General features: G+C 35.4%; 1 protein-coding gene across 2 annotated transcripts; it reads left to right on the top strand.

Annotated features, from left to right (window-relative positions):
* Positions 1-300: 300 nt before the first annotated feature.
* On the top strand, positions 301-22,960 carry LOC147385988 (abscisic acid 8'-hydroxylase 2-like). Of its 2 annotated transcripts, XM_086422843.1 has the most exons (8): positions 301-567; positions 656-974; positions 1,249-1,398; positions 1,870-2,121; positions 15,188-15,277; positions 16,142-16,327; positions 16,633-16,751; positions 22,679-22,955. In XM_086422843.1, exons 1-8 carry the CDS (start codon positions 368-370, stop codon positions 22,782-22,784), a joined length of 1,422 nt encoding a protein of 473 aa, XP_086278969.1. In that variant the 5' UTR covers positions 301-367; the 3' UTR covers positions 22,785-22,955. The 2 variants fall into 2 exon arrangements, with proteins under 2 accessions (XP_086278969.1, XP_086278970.1); XM_086422844.1 differs by lacking the exon at positions 1,249-1,398 and having other exon boundaries at positions 22,679-22,960.
* The last annotated feature ends 4 nt before the right edge of the window (positions 22,961-22,964 follow it).

Below are 22,964 nucleotides of genomic sequence, written 5' to 3'. Positions count from 1 at the left end.
AGGAGACACGACTTTTCTACAATCCAACATCCATCGAACGATTGAGATGGGACGAGAAACCAAAATTTCCTAGGGATAAGAATAGGTACGTAGATACTCCCATCTCAGACGTTCGTTGGATAAAGAAACCAAAAGTTCCTAGGGATAAGAATAGGTACGTAGATACTCCCATCTCAGACGTTCGTCGGATAAAAAAAAATTTACCATAAAGAAAAGGAAGATGTTATCAAATGCATAATGACGCATGCCAAAACCATCCACCTGTCCCACTCTTACCCTATTTAAACTCATCCATATCTCCACCTTCAGACCCATCACCACCAACACAACTCGCTCAAGTTAGCATCAACCCAATAATACTGCAACCATGCAAGACCTCTTCTCATCTCTCTCTGCAACTTTCTTTACTTTTGTTGCATTTCTTTGTATGTTTTTCTTCTTGTTTCAATGGCGTCATCCCAAGAACAAACGCTTACCACCTGGTTCAATGGGTTGGCCCTATGTAGGAGAGACACTCATGCTCTACACTGAAAACCCAAACACCTTCTTCTCCAAGAGACAAAAACGGTATATAAAAATAAAAAAAACTTTTAGAATAAATATTAGCTTCTCTTTTATAACTTTTTTTTTTTTTTTGATATCTATGTATGTGCAGATATGGAGATATATTTAAAACCCATATATTGGGATGTCTTTGTGTGATGATTTCAAGCCCAGAAGCAGTAAAGATTGTACTAGTGAGTAAAGCTCATTTGTTTAAGCCAACTTACCCATCAAGTAAAGAGAAGATTATAGGACCTGAGGCCATATTCTTCCATCAAGGGGATTACCATTCAAGGCTAAAGAAGTTGGTCCAGACTTCCTTTCTTCCTCAATCGATAAAAGAATTCGTCCCCGAGATCGAGCAAATTGTTCTCAAATTTCTTCCTTCATGGGAGAACCAAAAAATTAACACTCTACAAGAGATGAAGACGGTGTGTTTGATCTTCTTGTTCTATTTACTTTTTTTTTTTTTTTTTTGTGACATTTACATACTAATAAATGTTAATTAGGTACCTAAATATTAGTGGCAAGGAACATATATAATAATACTATTGGTTAGACTATGGCACAAAGTAGTAGAGTAAAATGATCAAATCCCCATTATGGGACCTAACCTATAATATTATTATGCACTCAACCAATAATATTTAGATATATACCTAACACCAAGGAACTTAATTAAAAGAGATTTTCATTATTCTTTAGTTTACTTTCGATGTGGCGATGCTTTCCGTATTTGGCGACGATTCACAGTTAGAAACAGAAGCCATCAAACACTTGTATCATTGCTTGGACGAGGGTTACAATTCCATGCCTCTTGACCTCCCTGGGACCCAATTTAGAAAAGCAATGAAGGTAAGGGAGAGATACCTATATCATATTGCAGTTATATAATTTTTATTTCAATGTTAATGATTTACTTTCATGTTTATTAAATAGAGCTTAAAAAAAAAAGAGCACTTAATGTGTTAAATGTATATTTCTTAATTCATATCAGCTTCATATATATGGTATAAGTATAGAATTTTTTACAACAAGGTTATGTGGTATGGGTAAATTACTATTTCGTGATCAACTTTTGACAAATTTACGATTCTGGCTCACTTAACCAAGAAATTGTCCCTTTAAACCTTCGAAATAGTCACTTTAAAACAGCGGAATTAATTTTCCATTCACGTTTTGGTAATTAACATGAACAGTGAGCTGGAATCGTAAATTCGTCAAAAGTTGATCACATTTTTGTAAATTTCTCATGTGGTATAGTTCAAGTCCCAATATCTCTTTTTTTTTTTAAATTAAAGGTGGATGTGATATTGACATGTATAGGCAAGGAAGCATCTCAATGAGACTTTGAGGGGAGTGATAGAGAAGAGAAGGAGAAGTACTAAGAAGCAAGGTGGGGGTCTGTTAAGAGTATTGTTAAGCTCTGAAGATGGTGAAGTTGATCGTCTTAGCGACTCTCAGGTCGTTGATAATATTATTGGAGTGATATTTGCTGCTCGCGATACTACTGCGAGCGTTATAACGTGGATTCTAAAATATCTACATGATAATAGAGAACTCCTCGACAAAGTTACGGTAAATTTTCTTAACGAAGAGCTTGATTTTCGCTATTTGAAAACATTATTATTCTTAGTATAGATTTATAATATTCATTTCTTTATAACTAAAGTTGTTTTTATTAATTGTTTTCCAAAATTTAGTTTTTCTTTTCTTTATTGGGTGGTTCTTATTTTCAAATTTGGTGGTGAATTTCAACTTGGTATGTTTTTTTTTTCTTCTTCATCTCATTGAGTAAAAATTTCCACTAAAAATATGAAATAATTTGATTAGTTACAATAATTTAAAGGGTTAATTACCATTTCTTGACCAACTTTTGACGAATTTACAATTCCGGCTCACTGTTAATTTTAATTATAAAAACGTGATCCTGCGAAATAGCAGGTTTTCAAGTGACGAGATGGCAGGTTTAAAGTGACAAACTCACTGGGTTTTTTTCGTTAAATGGGACAATTTCACTGGTTTGTATAGTAACGATCTCGCTAAAAGTAGTGAAACTTATGAGACAGTCACTTGAAACCTGCAAGATTGTCGCTTTTAACCTGCGCAATTGTCGGTTTGAAAGCTCTGATATAGTTGGTTCACGTTTTGGTAATTAAGATGAACAGTGAGCCGAAATTGTAAATTCATCAAAAGTTGGTCACGATTTTGTAAATATCTCTAATTTAAAGGCTATTTTTGCAAATATTCTAAGATCAAAGTATATAGTTAGTTGTACCATCCCAGACTTCTAAACTTAATTTTCAGATCATTCCATTGGATTTTAGAATGTTAATAATTGGTTTGTTATATGCAAGTCCTGTTCATATGCAAGTAAAACTTAAATTTATGAAGAAAATATTTCTTTTTATTATTAAATGCATAATAGTGATTTTGATGATCTACTCAAATATATATATATATATATGGGTCACGTTCCTAAGACTCATATTGAGACTCACATTACTTATCAAAAAAAAAAAAAAAAAAATATTGAGACTCACATTGCGACACACCGTTTTGTCTTATATGGGAAAAAATGTTTGGAATGAGCTGATTTTTTGTGAGGATGATCTCTGTGATGAGGGGATCATCCTGGCAAAAAATCATCCCATTCCAAAACTTCTAACCCCATCAAAATTGATTTACAAAAATTGGACGGTCTATAATTTTTCAACAAAAATTGGACGGTCTAAAAGTTTCATAATGAGCTGATTTTTGGCAAGGATGATCTCCTCACCATAGAGATCATCCTCACAAAAAATCAGCCCATTCTAAATATTTTTGCCCATATAAGACAAAACGGTGTGTCGCAATGTGAGTCCCAATATGAGTCTTAGGAACGTTGTTCTATATATATATATTATATATATATATATATGTACATACTGGGTCAGGTTCAAGGGACATATGAGAAAACATATGTAAAAACAATGTAACATTAATAAATTTTTAAAATACGGGTTAGAAATTTCGGATTGAGCTGATTTTTTGTGAGGATGATCTCTATGATGGGAAGATCATCTTGAAAAAAAAATCAGTCCAATCTGAAACTTCTAACCCCATTAAAAGTTATTTAGAATGTGGACTGTCGATTTTTTGTCAATTTTTGTCAATAATTTGTAAATCACTTTTGATGGATTTAGAAGTTTCTGATTGAGCTGATTTTTTGTGAGAATGATCTTCTCATCATAATAACCATCCTTGCAAAAAATCAGCTCAATTCAAAACCTCTTAACCCATCTTTTGAAAAACCATTGTTTTTTCATATGTTTTTACATATGGCCCTTGTATATATATATATATATATATCTATGTCCTAAATGACCATACAAAACTTGCCTCCCTCTGACATATGCCCCCATCACGGAATCATAGATCATTTGCCTCAGGATATATAAAATCATAAATTTTTCTTGTGCATCCCGAGAGAAATGATTTACGATTCTGTGATGAGGACGTCTGAAAGCGCCCTCGATCCGCGGGGTGCGCGGATCCGCTTTTGACCCTTGAGGTTTGGGAGTCGCCACCTAGTTATTACGGTCTAGGAACCGATCAATGACTCTAAACGGATAAAACTCATCTAAAACCAAAAAAAAAAAACTGAATTCGGGGATCATGTTACGGGATTGGAAGGTGTTAGGCACCAATCCCGCCCGGCCAAAGCCGATCTCTACTAAATTCCCAAGTAAATTACATTGCTAAAACCTAGATAAAAATAGAAAATAATAAAAAAAAATACCTTTCCGATGCAAGGACTTTATTCCCTCAGATCTGACAAAAAGAGCTCCTTGTACCGTGCTCCCTTGCTTCGTTCTGCTTCCGGATTTGACTTCGGATCTCCGAGGCAAGGTATCTCCTTGTTTTTGAATTTGAACTCTCAAGTTCGTTGCAGATTTGGGGATGTTTTTAGAAGGCTTTTGGGTGTTTTCTTGACTAAAATTGAAGAGGGATGTTAGCTAAGGAGTTGGGGCTCCAAAACTAGGGTTTATGGGGAGCTAGGGGAGCTTCTAGACCTACTTCTCTTAGGGTTTATGATTTGATACGAAAATAGGGTGTGAGCACCTCTATTTATAGATGTTTTTAGGGGTTGATTTGGATAGAGTTAGTGTTTAATTAGAGATCTTTTAATTAGAGTTGTGTTTTAATTTGACTTGTTTTAGGTAGAATTGTATTTTAATTAGAATGTGTTTTAGGTAGAATTGTGTTTTAATTCAAATTGTTTTAGGTAGAATTATTTTTAAGTTAGAACTCTATTAGATAGAGTTATTATTTAATTAGAATTCTATTATGACTTTTGGTCTTATTTGATTGACTTTTAATGTTTTGACTTTAGTCTTAATTGATTGACTTGACTTCAGTCTTGCTTAATTGACTTTAATTTTGACTTCAGTCTCACTTGATTGACTTTAATACCTTGACTTTAGTCTTTCTTGATTTACTTTTATTTTTGGAGAAGGCCCCTTTCATTATTTCTTTAATTCTTTGGACCCCCAAATTGAGGGGTTCTTAAAGAAATATCTCACGAACCCTCAACAATTTTGCCTGAGAACCCGATTGATCGATTTTTTAGGTTCAAAATTTTAAATTAATTTCATTAATGTTTCACTTTAATTATTTAATATTTATTTATTAATTTCGAAATTTTTAATTATGAAAATTGTGAAATTACCGTTTTGCCCCCGGAGAGGACTTTTCACGTTTCAAGTCGGTTTTTAATGTTCCAGGATGTTTTAGAATCGATTTTTCGTAAGGAATTCAATGGAAATATTAGTTTTTGTTATTTATGAAGTTTTTTTGTGTGAAATGGTTGTGAACTTTACGAGGGGCATTTTCGTAATTTTGTCAAATTCTGTTAAAATTGGTGAAATGATTTATTTGGTTCCGATTTGTTATTTTATGTGTTCGAGAGAGAGTTTTCCTAAGCGTAACGTAGGCTCTAGGGTTGTTTTGAGGTTAGGGATATTTTGGTAATTTAGTAATTTTTAGTGATTTTTATCGTGAAGTTTCTTTCTGGTCTGCAAGATGATGATTTCTATCTATGTTTCTGGGGTCGTATTTTCCTAGCGTAGCGTAATTTCTAAGGTTTTGTCAGTTCGAGATACCTCATCCGGATTTCTGAAACATATCTGGTAACAAAATAAAGCATTGGAATACACATCCATCATTGGGAATCATTGCAATCGGGTTGACGAGTTGATTAATCAGGTGGATGCAAAAATGGGGTGTCTACAGATGCCCCTCTTTGCAGAGGGTTGAAGCAAACTAGATAGCAAATCTATTTTGGTAGATAGTGCGATATCTGAATGCCAAAGCTAGTGACAGTTCATTTTGCAGCCTGATTTAGCAATTCGTCAGGGTGTTCGGATCCTTGAGCGTAAAACTCTTCCCGAACTAAAAGGTTGTCAGGTCCTCGAGCTTGAACTCTCACTGACGATGTCAGATCCTCGAATTTTAGAAGATTCTCCCTGACTGATGCAAAAGTGCACGTGTGTGCAATGGTGTGATGCTGTGTGAAACTAAGTAAAAATGTGCCAGGTCCTAGAGATCTTCTCTCACTGACAATAATGATTCAAAATTGAGATGCACTTATGCAACGAAAACAATCATAGCAAGGTTTAACAAAGGTAATTGGAGTTATAACATTGTAGGAACTTCGTTAAATCCTATTTGAAATTCTTTTTAGAGTTCGAAAAAGTTTGAGTCTCATTTATCGGACTGGAGCCTATTGTAGCCAAGCTTCTCAGGCTAAGGAACTTAAATAATCCTATTAATTCAATATGATTTCAAACAAAGCTGGAGTCTCGTTTCTCGGACTCTGGCTAAGGTTTGCAGGAACTTAAACAATCCTATTAAAATTGAAGTCTCGTTTCTCTCGGACTCGAACTAAGGTTAATAGGCACTTCAAAAAGCCTATGATTCAAAACGTTGGAGTCTCATTTCTCGGACTCGAACTTAGGTTTATAGGCACTTCAAAAAGCCTATATATTATTCAAAAAGTTGGAGTCTCGTTTCTCGGACTTGAACTTAGGTTTGTAGGCACTTCAAAAAGCCTATTCATTCTATGATTCAAAAATTGGAGTCTCGTTTCTCGGACTCGAACTTAGGTTTATAGGCACTTCAACAAGCCCATTCATTCTATGATTCAAAAAAGTTGGAGTCTCGTTTCTCTCTCGACTCGAACTTACTAAGCCACGTTTCTCGGGCTTAGATTTATAGGAACTTAAACAATCCTATTAATTGATTATATGATTCAAAATCGAGCTCAAAGTTTGAAAGATCAGGCCTTTATTGGCTTATCATGCATCTGGATTCGTAATTATCATTGGGTTTCGCCGGACTTTTAAGCTTTTGTATGATTTTCTTTTTATCATGTGATTAAGAACAAAAATTGGAATTAAATGACCTTCAAAAATGCCCCTAGTTTCAAGGTTGGCTTTAACTGAGACTTGACTACAAGACTGATGGAATGGATTACGCTTGGACTCTAATGTATGACAGATAGAAGCACTGACATTCTCTTAAATTTAAGACTCTTAAGATTATCATATGTGCAATAAAGAATTGATCATTTTCTTTCGAATTTCTTTTGAAAAATGCTTGAGCTGGACTTAAAAAATCTTGATAAATATTAGAATAAAAGATCTTCTTCTTCAAAGTGGTTGATGATTCTACATCTTCCATTAGCGAACACTTGAACAAGTAAACATACTTTTGAAGATCCTACAATGTTCAAGATGACTTCTGATTTTTTCGACTTCAATATTGTCTTTGTCGGATGTGAGCTCTTGGCTAAAAGACAAATATCGTGGCTTGAATGGTTCTGCAGTTTCTGCACAAGCTTCCTTCTGAATTTTTCTTCTTGACGGGACCTTTCCTCCCATTTGATGATGCCCTAATTTTTGCCTAGATCGCCTCTTTAGGTTTTCAATCTAGCGGGCTTTGTTTTTCTTTTTTTGATGATGCCTTGATTTTTGCCTAGGTCGCCTTTTCAGGTTTTCAACCTAGCAGGCTTTCTTTTTTATGGTTATGCCCTAAATTTTGCCTAAGCCGCCTTTTCAGGTTTTCGACTTAGCGGGCTTCTTTTTTTTTCTTAATGATCTTGTATAACCAACTCGACAACTTCTCAGTTCCCTGCACCTTAACCGAGTCAATTAGCCTTCAGGAGGACTTAATAGGTGGGCTTAGGATATGGTTTAGAAAGAAAAGATATAAGGCTCAACTTCCCAAAATGCCCCTAGTTTGATATTTTCTCTTTTCTATCAATTATTTTGATTTTTTTTTAAATGCCCCTAGTTTGGCATTCTTTTCTTTTTATCAATTCTTTTGATTCTTTTTTCTAATGCCCTTAGTTTGGCATTCTTTTCTTTTGAACATTTCAATAGTAGATTTTTCTTTTGGAAGACACTTTCCTTAAGAGAATACATTTTTCTTTTAATGACCGGGCCTGAAGTAACTTCTCAGGTTGCCTACGTACCCCAAATATTTCTTTTTTTCCTTTTGGGATCAGGTCAAAACGTAGTTCATACTAAGATTCCCTCCCAAGGTTGGTTGGTGTGGTTTAGAAAGAAAAAGCTATTGATTTTTTTTAAAGGCTGCGAGGGGCTAAAGAAGGTTATCTTCATCTTGGTAAGACAGGAAAATAGTTCGACCAAAGAAGGCCTCCTTTTGTGAATGCTGCTTAACTTGGTCAAAGTTTCAGGAATTCGATATATGAATTGCTCTGTCGAGCAAGGTCTTCTTTTGAGAATGAATATTCTTCAGTCTTCTTTTGTGAAATCGAGTATGATTGAGTTTTCTAACTCTAAAACTTCAAGAAAATCTTTTATTCTCTTATGAATGAAAATTCTCCTCTTTTGAGTGAGAAAACCTGGTAGATCCACTTGTAAGTCTTAGTGTCTTTGTCGATGCTTTCACTATATCATTTTTGACCAATAATCTTTGACTTTGAAATCACTCGACTTTATGTCTTGATCTATATTTTTATACAATCCATCCATATATCCTTATGAGATCATGCAAGAAACATTGTTGAATTTCTCAAGTAAGTTTACTACTCTCTCATGTTCTCCTGAGGATAATGTATCACCAATTTGCACTTCTTGAGTGTACTCTTTAATTCCAATATTTATCAAATTTGATTAGTGAGCTTTAAGTCATTTCTCATGTTAGATTTTATGTTCACATCATTATTGCACACATGATAATCAAAAGCTTCTTATTAGAATAAAAAAAGAACACAAACTGACAAACCTTACTAAAACCCAAAAATAAAGATGGCTAACTGAATTCAAAGACGACGCAATTGAAGCTAAAACAAAACTAAGAAAACTTAAAAGATGACATCATTATGAATAGAGGGACACAAATCTAGAGTCTATGCCACTTCGGTTATCTTCGATGGATGACTTGAACTTGCCTGCTTTTACTATCTCTTCATATTTTGATTCAAGCCTCTGTCATATTCGCGACAATCCGTTGCTTCAATAATTTCCCTGTTCTTCAGTTCTGTCGCTGCCTTAGGGTAGTTGTGCTCATTCTGGCATGGAGCGAATGCACTGTTAAGACCCATTTGGTGAATGAAGGAAACTGGATCAATTGATTCGGGTTTGGATATGGATATTAGGTTCAGAGTAGGAGGGGGTATGGTGACTTTTCCTTGCTCAATAAGGTCTTGGATAGCATGTCTGAGAGTAATACACCTGTCAAGAACATGACCAGGCATCTGATGGAATTCACAGAATTGTCCATTATCCATGTTTGGAGGAAGAGGATTAGGCAAAAGCTTAGGTTGTAAAGGCGTCAACAATCCCCTTTTCATCAATTTTTGATAAACAACACTAAGGGACATTCCAAGATTGGCAAACTGTCTCCTAGGCTTAGTTTGTGAAAGTTGAGTAGCTTGAGGAGATAGTGTGAAGGAGGTGTTGGCCACTTGTAAGGAATTGACATTAGGCTTGAAATGTTTGGGTTTTGACTCAGACGAGTTACCAAAAAGTCCCGAAGAGTAGGCATCTTCAACTTGATTTCCAGCCTCAAGGAGGGATTGAAAAGTAGGAAGGTACTGAGGCATCAAGTACTTGGCATATTTGGAGTGAGATTCCTGAGGATAATCTTAACTTGTTCCTTCTCTTGAGGTCGGTCCCACAGTTGAGCGCTTTAGCTCTCCATCGAGCAATGAACTCAGTGAAAGTTTCCCCAGGTTTTTGTTTAGTAGTTTCTAAATCTCTTCTTGTGAGTTCAATATCCGTGTTGAATGAATATCGACCAATAAACTCTTTCATCAATTCAATGCCATGTTCTTACCCGAGATGAGTCCAATGACATTAACCAGCGTAGTGCAGGACCTGTCAGGGTTCTTTGAAAAAGTTGAGCCATCTGTTCTTCATTTAGACCCTGAGATTGCATTATGCCGACATATACTTTTAAGTGAGTCCTAGGGCATCCAATACCGTCAAACTTCTCCATATCTGGCATTGTGAACTTTTCTGGTAGACGGACCGTGGGAAACAAGGTCATTGACCCTAACCCAAGAGTAAGATCATCAGGGTCTTTGATGTTCTTTAAAGCAGTTTCAACTTGAGTTATTCGATGAGCTAGGACAGGGTCAACGTGTAATTGATCATCTTCTTGGTTTTCAACGAGGTCAAACACATCCTGAGGTTCTATAGCTTTATCTTTTCCCTTTTCAATTTTCAGGGATTCAATTTGTGTTTGGACAGAGGCAATAATCTGGGCTTGAAAAGATTCTAAAATCTGACGGAGCGCAGCTTCATCCATGATACTCGTTTCTTCTTGTGGCAATGACTGACTACTTGGCAATGGTACTCTAGAAAGACGACTCTTTTCACGTACCCAAAGTGGTACAGATGGAGGTTTAGAACGTTTAGGACCAATTATCACCTGATTGGAAGTAAACCAAGGTTAACCATTGACTCTAAAGGTTTGACTCTTAACCACATGATTAAAGTTTTGATATAAAATAGCCCAAGTCTGACGGAAAATCGAATCCAAATGCACCATAAGTCTATAGTGACCCAGAAAGTGAGAAAGGTTAGGTGCGGGTCTACCCCTGATTGGGATTGAACCTTTGATCAGATAAATTAATTTGATCTTAAGATAGAATCTTTCTAGATAAAGTGGTCTGGATCTTTAAAAGTGAAACCAATTAGTCCAACTGATTTGGTATTGATCAGTTTGATCAATTTGTCCATTGGGTCAACTGGTTTAAGTGGTTCAAATTAATCAGTACATTTCACCGATTGGGTAGGACCGATATTGCGGGTTTTGTTTGATTATTCTGGATCGGTCCGCCCACTTACCTGTTGGTTGGATTGAATAAAGCAACCCAGGAACACCCATAGTCAATTCGGGTCGTGACCTATAGGAAGGCTTCTAGACTCTAGGTTTACTACGTGCAATGCATTTTTATCTGGCCACCCTTGCCCAAGCACACCTATATACCTTTCGATACGTGGTGACTTGGTTTGATATACCGTATAGGTGATAATCTAAAACCTCAATTCACTTCTCTGAAGCCAAAAACAGCCAGTTTGATCTCCAGTTGAGAGGTGGCGCACAATGCTAAGCAAGGGCCCACTTAAATACCTCTCGTCTAGAATAGACGTAGTCTATCCCCCTCGTACAGTAGGGTACAGCGGGGCAAGATCTTGCTTAGGCACCGGTTTTGACCAAGAAGTGCAATTGATATACTTAGATTACCTTTTATACCTACGGGTACGAGTCAAGAGTTGTAGCTTTCATAAATGGTTTGGCATCCCACGAGGGGACCGACCACGTATTAGTACTACGTTGGCAATCGGGACATGTGACTGTGTGGCTTACAATAGGACAAAGGCTCAGGTTGCCCCAGCCTGGGTGCATCAATATATCTCTCAGAATCACCTGATCAGACGGTGGTATTGATGCCCCCAGTTTGATATACCCTAAGGTACGTGACTGGAGTTGTGGTTTCATGAATGACGTCGCATCTCCGAAGAGACCGGGCCACGCACTAGTGCCACGTTGGCTAAATGGGACGTGTAAGTGAGTAAAACAGTAACGTGCATGTGGTGTGTGCAAAACAGGGTGGGGTGTGCCCGGGGCCTTTTTCAAACACGTGAGCCCATGGGCCGATATGTCATCACATATGGATATCAAATGAATATTGATCAGAAAATAATCCAAAACCCATCACATCGAATAAGATGAAATCAAACACATCACAAATATATCTGTCAAGATCATGGCAAATCAATTAATGAGCATCGCATATAATAATTGATCAAACAAACATTGCAATAGGCCTAATTTTTATAATTTTTAAGGTCCAATCAATGATCACTTTTGGTGATCCAAAATAAATCGAGATTCCAATAGGTGTTACATTGATGATAGAATGACAATGGTTGAGATGAGCTCACTCTCAAGAACATTAATTGTGCCAACATTAGATAAATTCAGATTTTCTGTGAATTAGGAAAATACAATCTGAACTTGCATCGATGATATCTAAGGCTCCCGATAACGAAATCGAGTGAACTCCAGTTCTAAATTAATCTACTCGATGAGATCTACATTTTATTAATAGGTGCCTAGACTTAATTCTCACCAGAATGTTCTGTAAAAAAGTTTTAACGTTGCTGTCCCAACTTTCATTCAGAAATAATTCCCGATTTATAGATTGAACTTGCATCGATGATATCTAAGGCTTCCGATAACGAAATTGAGTGAACTCAGATTCTAAATTAATCTACTCGACGAGATCTACATTTTATTAAAGGTTCCCAGACTTAATTCTCACTAGAATATTCTGTAAAAAAGTTTTAACGTTGCTGTCCCAACTTTCATTCAGAAATAATTCCAGATTTACAGATTGAACTTGCATCGATGATATCTAAGGCTTCCGATAACGAAATTGAGTGAACTCAGATTCTAAATTAATCTACTCAACGAGATCTACGTTTTATTAAGAGGTTCCCAGACTTAGTTCTCACTAGAATATTCTGTAAAAAAGTTTTAACGTTGCTGTCCCAACTTTCATTCAGAAATAATTCCAGATTTACAGATTGAACTTGCATCGATGATATCTAAGGCTTCCGATAACGAAATTGAGTGAACTCAGATTCTAAATTAATCTACTCGACGAGATCTATGTTTTATTAATAGGCTCCCAGACTTAATTCTTACTAGAATATTCTCTAAAAACGTTTTAATATTTCTGTCCAACCTTCATCATTCCATCAATTTGAATCTTTCATTATTTAGGGGTCATCAAAAAGTGATTCTTAATTGAAAAAAAAAAAAAAAATGCAATGCCCAAAATCATCTACAATCAAGACAAAAAAAATAAATAAACAGAAAAAATAAATAAAATAAATCTAACTAAATAATAAAAAAAAACTAGGTCATCTTGGCAATGCTCCCATACTTGGGGTTTTTCAAGTTTGATCCTCAATAGTCCCCAGCGGAGTCGCCACTGAAAGCGCCCTCGATCCGCGGGGTGCGCGGATCCGCTTTTGACCCTTGAGGTTTGGGAGTCGCCACCTAGTTATTACGGTCTAGGAACCGATCAATGACTCTAAACGGATAAAACTCATCTAAAACCAAAAAAAAAAACTGAATTCGGGGATCATGTTACGGGATTGGAAGGTGTTAGGCACCAATCCCGCCCGGCCAAAGCCGATCTCTACTAAATTCCCAAGTAAATTACATTGCTAAAACCTAGATAAAAATAGAAAATAATAAAAAAAAATACCTTTCCGATGCAAGGACTTTATTCCCTCAGATCTGACAAAAAGAGCTCCTTATACCGTGCTCCCTTGCTTCGTTCTGCTTCCGGATTTGACTTCGGATCTCCGAGGCAAGGTATCTCCTTGTTTTTGAATTTGAACTCTTCAAGTTCGTTGCAGATTTGGGGATGTTTTTAGAAGGCTTTTGGGTGTTTTCTTGACTAAAATTGAAGGAGGGATGTTAGCTAAGGAGTTGGGGCTCCAAAACTAGGGTTTATGGGGAGCTAGGGGAGCTTCTAGACCTACTTCTCTTAGGGTTTATGATTTGATACGAAAATAGGGTGTGAGCACCTCTATTTATAGATGTTTTTAGGGGTTGATTTGGATAGAGTTAGTGTTTAATTAGAGATCTTTTAATTAGAGTTGTGTTTTAATTTGACTTGTTTTAGGTAGAATTGTATTTTAATTAGAATTGTTTTAGGTAGAATTGTGTTTTAATTCAAATTGTTTTAGGTAGAATTATTTTTAAGTTAGAACTCTATTAGATAGAGTTATTATTTAATTAGAATTCTATTATGACTTTTGGTCTTATTTGATTGACTTTTAATGTTTTGACTTTAGTCTTAATTGATTGACTTGACTTCAGTCTTGCTTAATTGACTTTAATTTTGACTTCAGTCTCACTTGATTGACTTTAATACCTTGACTTTAGTCTTTCTTGATTTACTTTTAATTTTTGGAGAAGGCCCCTTTCATTATTTCTTTAATTCTTTGGACCCCCAAATTGAGGGGTTCTTAAAGAAATATCTCACGAACCCTCAACAATTTTGCCTGAGAACCCGATTGATCGATTTTTTAGGTTCAAAATTTTAAATTAATTTCATTAATGTTTCACTTTAATTATTTAATATTTATTTATTAATTTCGAAATTTTTAATTATGAAAATTGTGAAATTACCGTTTTGCCCCCGGAGAGGACTTTTCACGTTTCAAGTCGGTTTTTAATGTTCCAGGATGTTTTAGAATCGATTTTTCGTAAGGAATTCAATGGAAATATTAGTTTTTGTTATTTATGAAGTTTTTTGTGTGAAATGGTTGTGAACTTTACGAGGGGCATTTTCGTAATTTTGTCAAATTCTGTTAAAATTGGTGAAATGATTTATTTGGTTCCGATTTGTTATTTTATGTGTTCGAGAGAGTTTTCCTAAGCGTAACGTAGGCTCTAGGGTTGTTTTGAGGTTAGGGATATTTTGGTAATTTAGTAATTTTTAGTGATTTTTATCGTGAAGTTTCTTTCTGGTCTGCAAGATGATGATTTCTATGTTTCTGGGGTCGTATTTTCCTAGCGTAGCGTAATTTCTAAGGTTTTGTCAGTTCGAGATACCTCATCCGGATTTCTGAAACATATCTGGTAACAAAATAAAGCATTGGAATACACATCCATCATTGGGAATCATTGCAATCGGGTTGACGAGTTGATTAATCAGGTGGATGCAAAAATGGGGTGTCTACAACGTCAGATTGTCAAGACTCCTTTTAAAATAAAAACTTTTTGACCTTATTGAAGATTTTGAAAATGAGGACAACTGACTTCCAAATTTAAGCAGAACCATCAAACGAATGTTATAGGGTGCTATAGGGAAAAAAATCTACCAAGGATCTGCTCCTTTCAAGGGGGCTAGGGGGTATGGAACCAAGAACATAATAGAGTGAAATAAACAGGCGAATTAGAAGGAAACAAGGACGTTCCTCAATTTAGGGAACAATTCCTCGGGGAACAAAAAATTGAAAATTGTAGCCAACTAAGGTTCATGATGTTGCAAGATCACTTCAATATATATTAATGAAAGAATAAAATTAACTTAGTTTTGCAGAAGGAACAAGAAGGTGTTCGAAGAAGAATAATAAACGAAAGCCGTAAGCTCACGTGGGAGGACACAAGAAGGATGCCACTGACTGGCCGGGTAAATCCACGTAATACTTCCTTGAAAAATAAAATTTTTCTAGAGAATAATATGGATTAGTATAGCTTCTTCTAGGGGTCTTTTTTTCTTTGGGTGAATCCATGGCATCTCAATCATCAATTTGATAAACAGACAGTTGAGATGACAAGGATTCCCAAGAAAATGTATATCTTAAGTAGTTGTATTAATCCCCTGATATGAAATGATCTCTCTCAACTATATATTTGTTTGATGGAAAGCCTCAACCGTGAAATTGACAGTAGTGAAGTCCCTAAAAAAATTTATAAGGAGCAATAGTTGCACAACATCTAGTACCGATTGCACTCCATTATTGAAAAAATCCCTGTACACTTACAACTGGTACATTTAAGATATGAATTTAAAATTAAAAAAATGGATTTATATTTTTTCGATTGAGATATGTAAAGCCCATTGGCCCAACTCTTTCTCACGAAACTGGTTTATAAGGTGAGGATTGCCCCAGGTTTATATATAGCCCAAGGTCATGATACCCAGGTGATGTGGGACTATCACTCACACTCACCCTTAAGTGTAAAATGTCTCTTACATTCCTGTGGTTACCCGCTCTGATACCATGTAGAAGGTCATGGGCCTTACTCATCCTCACAAAACCGACTTATAAGGTGAGGATTGCCCTAGGTTTATTGTCCAAGGTCATGATATCCAGGCGATATGGGACTATTGCTTACAAGGTACTACAATTAACTAGTGATCTGCAAGTAGTCGGTCACAAAATCACACTAATCCCTAGCAGGATAGGTTAATCTTTAGAAAATATGTGTTTTTCCTCTAATCTCAACCGTCTTATCTGATGAAGATAATTGAAGCAACAAATGATTTCAGGTAATTCAAGAGACTCTAAGAACGGCAAGTGTTCTCTCATTCACATTCCGAGAAGCTGTCGAGGACATTGAGTTTGAAGGCTACTTGATTCCAAAAGGATGGAAAGTTCTTCCTCTCTTTAGAACAATTCATCATTGCGAAGATTTCTTCCCTCATCCTGAAAAATTCGATCCTTCAAGATTTGAGGTGATATACTAAACTCAATTGATGGGGTAGTTAATTAATAAAAAAATATAAAAAAGGTGTTAATTAAAGGGGTTGGATTCATCTTGCTGTCCTATATTTTTCTCATCTTTGGCTTTGAATGTTTTCAAATGGGGGAGTAGAGAGTCTCAGATGATGTGAGTTGGCTTTTTGTTATATAGTTTTGTTTTGGAATTATCTCTGTTCCTCTCTGTAGATTCTTTAATGTGTGATCCACTAATTTTAAAATTAAAAAAAAAAAAAAGTAAATTAATTAATTAAGAATAGAGAATTGTGTGATGTTGCAGGTGCCACCCAGACCCAACACGTACATGCCATTCGGGAATGGAGTCCACTCGTGTCCGGGCAGTGAACTTGCCAAGCTGGAGATGCTTGTCCTTCTCCACCACCTCACCACCACTTACAGGTCTCTCTCTCTCTCTCTCTCTCTCTCTCTCTCTCTCGATTCAAAATCAGAATTATAATCCGAATGAAAAGGACAAAGAAATTTGAAAAAAAAAAAAAAAAAACAAAGCAGAGTACGATTCGGTTAAAACAGGTTGAGTTGATCTACATGCATGTGCTAAACATACAGCAACATACAGCAATGAATGTTCCAAATGGTACTGTACAAGAAAGACTATGGGCGTGCTTGACGAGGGAAAGTTGAACGTGAGAGTTACGAACTCTCACAAATTATTAATGATTGTGTGGTTGGAAAGCTCTACTCATGAGAGTTGTCAACTCAACCATTCTCCAACTTTTTAAAATTAAAACATTTCAACTTTCATCCCATGTGAAACAACTCTTTTTTTTTTTTTTTTTGATAAATAGTATTGTATTCGAATAGCAAAATCAAGTCGGTCGAGGTGACCAACCTGGAAAGACCTTACATTACAGCACTACACTCGAATAGAACAGTAAATCCTATTCCACTTATACACGAAATTCTTGAAAAACAACCCATTAAGCTCCTTATGCACTTTGGACCAACAAAACATAAGACCCAAGATAGACATAATCGTTTTTGGACAATCCTTCTGTTTTCCCTCGAAAATGCGTTTATTCCTTTCAAACCACACCCCCAAAACAAATAGCGATGGGCGTAATATTCCACAGCAACCTTTTTGTACCGCCAAACGGGTGACCAATTGACGATCAACTCATGAAGATGTCCTTAACTGACTTCGGCAAGCAAGTGGAAATCCCATATAACTTAAAAAAGTGAGCCCAAATGCCATGCGAGAACTTACAATGAATTAGAAGGTGATCCGATGATTCTACATTATCCATACATAACACACAACAACTCGTCCCGCACCATCCACGTCGCATCAATAACTCTGTTGTTTGTATCCTTCCTAAAGTCGCCATCCATGTGAAGAATGTGACTTTGCTTAACACTTTTGGACCCCAAATTGAAGCATGAGGAAATAATGAAACCCCATGATTGCACAAGGATTGGTAGAATGAACGTACCGTAAATCTTCCGTCTTTGCTTGCCGACCATATTCTCTCATCTTCCCTTCCCATAGGTAGCTCGATGCTAGAAGCGTCGCCAACTAATCTACCACCATCTTGAAATTCTAGCTTATTAATACCCCTTCGAAAGTCAAGATCCCATGTACAATCTCCTCCCATAACTCGTTAGACGGATGTGATTGCTTGCCCTTTCTTCGAGGATATGGAATACAAGGTTGGAAAGACCTCCATTAGAGGCTGATTGACACACCATGTGTCTTCCCAAAATCTTACTCGGTTGCCTTTACCCACCTTGAACTTTATTCTCATATTGAACAGTGGGATGATCTTCATGATACCCTTCCACAGCCCGCATCTATATGGTTGTCTTGTTGATCCACTTTCCCACCCCATCCGGCACGGCTTGTACTTGTTTTCTATGACTTGTCTCCATAAATTGTACCCATCTTTCTCATACTTTCACAGTCACTTCCCCCTCAAGGTCGCGTTCATTTCCCCGAGTCTCTTAACACCAAGGTCACCTAGCTTCTTAGTTGAACAAATCTATTTCCAATTGACAAGATGATGTTTTCTATTCCCAACTCTGTCATGCCAAAGAAAATTACAAATTAGCTTGTCTAACCTTAGTTCTACACTTCGAGGCAATGAGAGAAGAGAGAGAAAATATATTGGAATACTTGAAAGAACACTTTTTTTCATAGTCAATTTACCTCCCTTCGAAAGATAATTGGCTTGCCACATAGCAAGTTTCCTTTCTATTCTCTCTACTATCGGGTCCCAAATCGTCACCCTCCTATAGGGGACCCCCAGGGGCATCCCCAAGTAGGTAGACGATAAACTTCCCACTTGCCATCCCAACGAAGTTGCTAAAAGGCTTACACATCTAACCAAATCGATTAGAAGTACCTTGCTTTTCCTCGTGTTGACTAGAATACTTGACATTGCTTCGAAGCAACAAAGCAATCCACCTAATCTCCTTGTCTGCTCTATGGAATCGTCTAAGAAGACTAAGGTATCATCTGCGAATTGGAGGTGGGAAATAGAAACCGAGCCTATCCCTGTTGAGAACCCTGTGAAATACCCATTCGCAACCCCTCTTCCCATCATCTTACCAAATGCTTCTGCCACTAAGATGAATAAGAAAGGTGATATAAGATCCCCTTGTCTTAGGCCTCTCATACCTCTAAAAAAATTGTGAAGCGTTCCGTTCACCAAAATCAAGTAAGAAGGGGAAGTCACACACGTCATAACCCAATTTATTCATTTCCTACCAAAGCCCATCCTCCCCAATATATAATCCAAAAATTGCCAATTGACGTGGTCGTAAGCCTTCTCAAAGTCCACTTTGCACACCACACCCGCTTTACCAGATTTTAGTCTAGAATCAATGCACTCGTTTGCTAGTAGAACTCCGTCCAGAATCTGTTTTCTTTTGACAAAAGCACTCTGATTGCACCCTATTAGCCCTTGGATGACCCCTTTTAATCTTCTAGCAAGGATGCTCGTGATGATTTTGTAACTAGTATTCACCAAACTTATAGGCCTCAAGTCCTTAATATCCTTAGTTCCCGCCACCTTTGGAATTAAAACGATAAAAGTACAATTGGAATCGCCGTCCAATGTACCCTCTCTGAAGAATTCATCAATTAAGGTGATGAAGTCACATTTGATGACCTCCTAGCAAGTTTTGTAGAACTTCACAGGAAAACCATCTGGTCCCGGTGACTTATCATTCTTCATGCTTGAGATAACCTCCCAAACCTCATTTTCTACAACAGGTTTTTCTAGCCATTCGCTTTGTAACTCAGAGATTCTATCAAACTGCAACAAATCAGGTTTCGGTCTCTCGCCAGCTCCATCGGTACATAAATTTGAATAAAAATCTACGATACCCTTAGCAACCGCCTCTTCCCTTTCTAGCCACTTCCCACTCACATTCAACCTCGTAATGTGTTTGTTTCTGTCTCGGGCATTGGCCATACAATGGAAAGTTGACAACTCTCAATCTCACTCTAATCCATTTTTCTACAAATTTAATTTAATTTATTATTATGATAATGTGAAAATAAAATAACAATTAAATAATAATAATAATAATAATTATTATTATTATTATATTATTATTATTATTATTATTATATTATTATTATTATGATTATTATTATTATTATATTACTATTTTATTATAGTAATGAGAAAAGAAAAAATAATAATACTAATAAAATAAATAATTATAGTAATAATAATAAAACTTATATTATTATTTTATTATAGTAATGAGAAAATAAAAGATAATAAACATAATTAGTAATAATAATAAATCTTATATTATTATTTTATTATGATATTAAGAAAAGGAAGGTAATTAAAACAAAATAAAATAAAAATAATAAAAACCTATATTTCTATTTTTTTTTATGACAATGGGAAAAATTAATTAAAATTAAAATTTGAAAAAATAAACAAAAAAAGAATTTGTCTTCAACCTCAATTAGGAAGTTGGATTTTGTTTTTTGTTTTATAAAAAGTTTCCTCCTATCTCCCAATGGATTTTGAGATCTATATAACTCTAAGGTGAATTCTTGTAAACAACTAAACAGAAAAAGTTATGATTAACATTCACTTGTCAACTTTCAAAAGTTGAAATTCTGAGAGTTGAACACTTGAAAGTCCAACTCTCACGGTAAACCCACACTTATCAAATAGACCCACATCTTCTCCAGTGTGATGTGGCGCTAAATAATGGTAGTTTTGTAAATTGAGAATGTAATCAAATAAGTGGTCTCATGCGATTGACTGATTTGGAATCCTATGAAATCTGTGAGGAAAAAAATTTGAGTCGTTATAAACTAACTTCCTTCGATACTAGGTTGATATGGCAATGTGCAAAGAACCATAATTGTTTTTCTTCAAGATATGACGAAAAAATATAATGGTATTGAGTGTCAAAGGAAGTTAGTTTTTGCATTTTCCAAAAGAAATTCATCGAGTAATATATAACTCAACTAAATATCAAATTATTTTGATTGGTGATTTGGCTTTAAAATCATAAATAAGTTAGGGCATGTTCGTTTGAGCTTCAGGAGTTTGTTTTTCCTGGGTTTTTTTTTTTTTTTTTTTTTGCTTTTAAACAAAAAAAGTCAGATGAATGATGTTTATTTGGGCTTTTTTTATTCTCACAGATTTCAAATGAAACTCAAAACAGTTCTTAATGGAAGTTGTCCAAGATGGACTTCTTCAAATGACTTATGCACGAAGTCAAAAACGTAAAACTGTTCAAGTGTAATTATTAAAATTCCCTTTATCTTTAATCAAATTTTCAAACAAACTTAATCTGAAAAAATAAAAGGAGACTACCAAAATATCATTCATCTTTACCAAAATATCCTTCATCTTCCAAAATACCCTTCATCTTTAATCAAAATATCCTTCATCTTTAATCAAAATTTTAACCAAACTTAACCTTAAAAGATAAAAGAGAATCATCAAAATACCCTTCATCTTTAATCAAATTTTCAATTAAACTTAACCTTAAAAAATAAAAATGAATTACCAAAATACTATTCATCTTTACCAAAATACCTTTTAAATTTAATCAAAATTTTCACCAAACTTAACCTTAAAAAATAAAAAGGGGTTACCAAAATATCCTTCATCCTCCAAAAAGGGATTACTACCAAAATACCTTTCATCTTTACTACCAAGACTAAAAATAATTCATCATCACTACTTTATTACCAAAACACCCTTCATCTTTATGTGGATGTTGGATTGTATATTATGCAGGTATTTTATTTATTGAAAAAATTTTATATATTCAATTTTAAGATGAGATGTTACAGAAATTTCAATAAAATTATAAAATTTATTTAAATTGAAAATAATTATTTTTATAATTTTTTAATATTCTAGTCATTTTTTGTGCATTCTGGTGCATTATCAATATTAAGGATATTCTGATCATTTTATCAGATTCCAACAATAAAAAATTGTCAAACGCAAATCAATTTCTAGCTTATGTACTTCTGTAACGAATAAGCTTCTACTGGATGTAATTTTTCAAGCCTTGAATTTCTAAAACTGGCTTCTATAAAGAATTGACCCTTAGTTCATGAAACTAATTCCTAATCCTGATGGAAAATCTAGAATCTAGCGGCTTGATTGTACTAATTAAACTCATCTTAACTATGTATATCTACTCAAAATTCGGAGAATGCCACATGGCATGTAAAGAAGACCTTGAGTTAGGTAGCCATATAGGATTCAATCAATTCATACAATATTTCAACTTCAGTTGACCATCAACTAGATTGTAACACCTTGTTGATTCCACTTCACGTATGTCGTCGATATATAATTGCATTTTGTCGCTAGACCATCCTTACAATCTAGCTCTTAATTACCAATGTAGGGCGGGTATTGGACTATTGATGCGAAAGAGGGGTGAGAACACGAGAGCATCAAATTCAAAAATATCTTAGGGGGTGAAGGTGGTTTTGGAGCATTGTTTAATTTCTTTTGCTTTAATTACAAACTCCTTACTACCTACCATCTCCTAATGACAAAAAATCTCTTTTACAAATTAAAATTGAAAATCTTTGAAAATTTAAACACATTTTAATTAACTAAAATATACCTTAAAAAGTTAATAATGATTCTATTATAGTCCATAGCCTTAGTTGCCATTGTTGTCTTTTTAGTACAATAACCATCAATATTATGGCAGAATCTGATAACTAATTATATACCGTCATATAGTAAACACTTTCATGAGTGGGCCCATAAACTTAATATCACTGAGCCCAGACTTACTGTAGAGTGAACATGGCGCCAACACATATATTTTGATGATTTTCTGAATTTCTTTTTCAGGTGGGAGGTTGTTGGAGACGAGGTTGGGGTACAATATGGGCCTTTTCCTGTACCCAAGAGTGGATTCCCTATAACAGTATCCAGGAGGAACAAGAAAATGATCTAATCATGCGTGTGTGTCGAGGAATATTCAATGAGCCCCAAAGCAATGTAGCCCGTTGATCCTGCCTCCCCCTCGTCTCGTTATGTTTTAAATGGTTTCTCACGTGTCCTGTTACTGTGTATAAACAAATAAAGATACACAGTTATGTTAGATTTTTTTTTGCTTTTTTTTTTTTTTTTAATC

This window comes from Akebia trifoliata, chromosome 14 (assembly GCF_017979445.1).
Source record: "Akebia trifoliata isolate Shusen 1 chromosome 14, ASM1797944v1, whole genome shotgun sequence".
NCBI classification, from domain to species: Eukaryota; Viridiplantae; Streptophyta; class Magnoliopsida; order Ranunculales; family Lardizabalaceae; genus Akebia; species Akebia trifoliata.
This window is presented reverse-complemented; position numbering and strand designations above follow the sequence as displayed.

Excerpts from the sequence above, each read along its gene's own strand:
- LOC147385988 (XM_086422843.1), top strand. The coding sequence starts at position 368 with ATGCAAGACCTCTTCTCATCTCTCTCTGCAACTTTCTTTACTTTTGTT. Across the intron at positions 2,122-15,187 it reads AACTCCTCGACAAAGTTACG|AAGGAACAAGAAGGTGTTCG; the intron begins GTAAATTTTCTT and ends TTAGTTTTGCAG. Across the intron at positions 15,278-16,141 it reads GGATGCCACTGACTGGCCGG|GTAATTCAAGAGACTCTAAG; the intron begins GTAAATCCACGT and ends AAATGATTTCAG.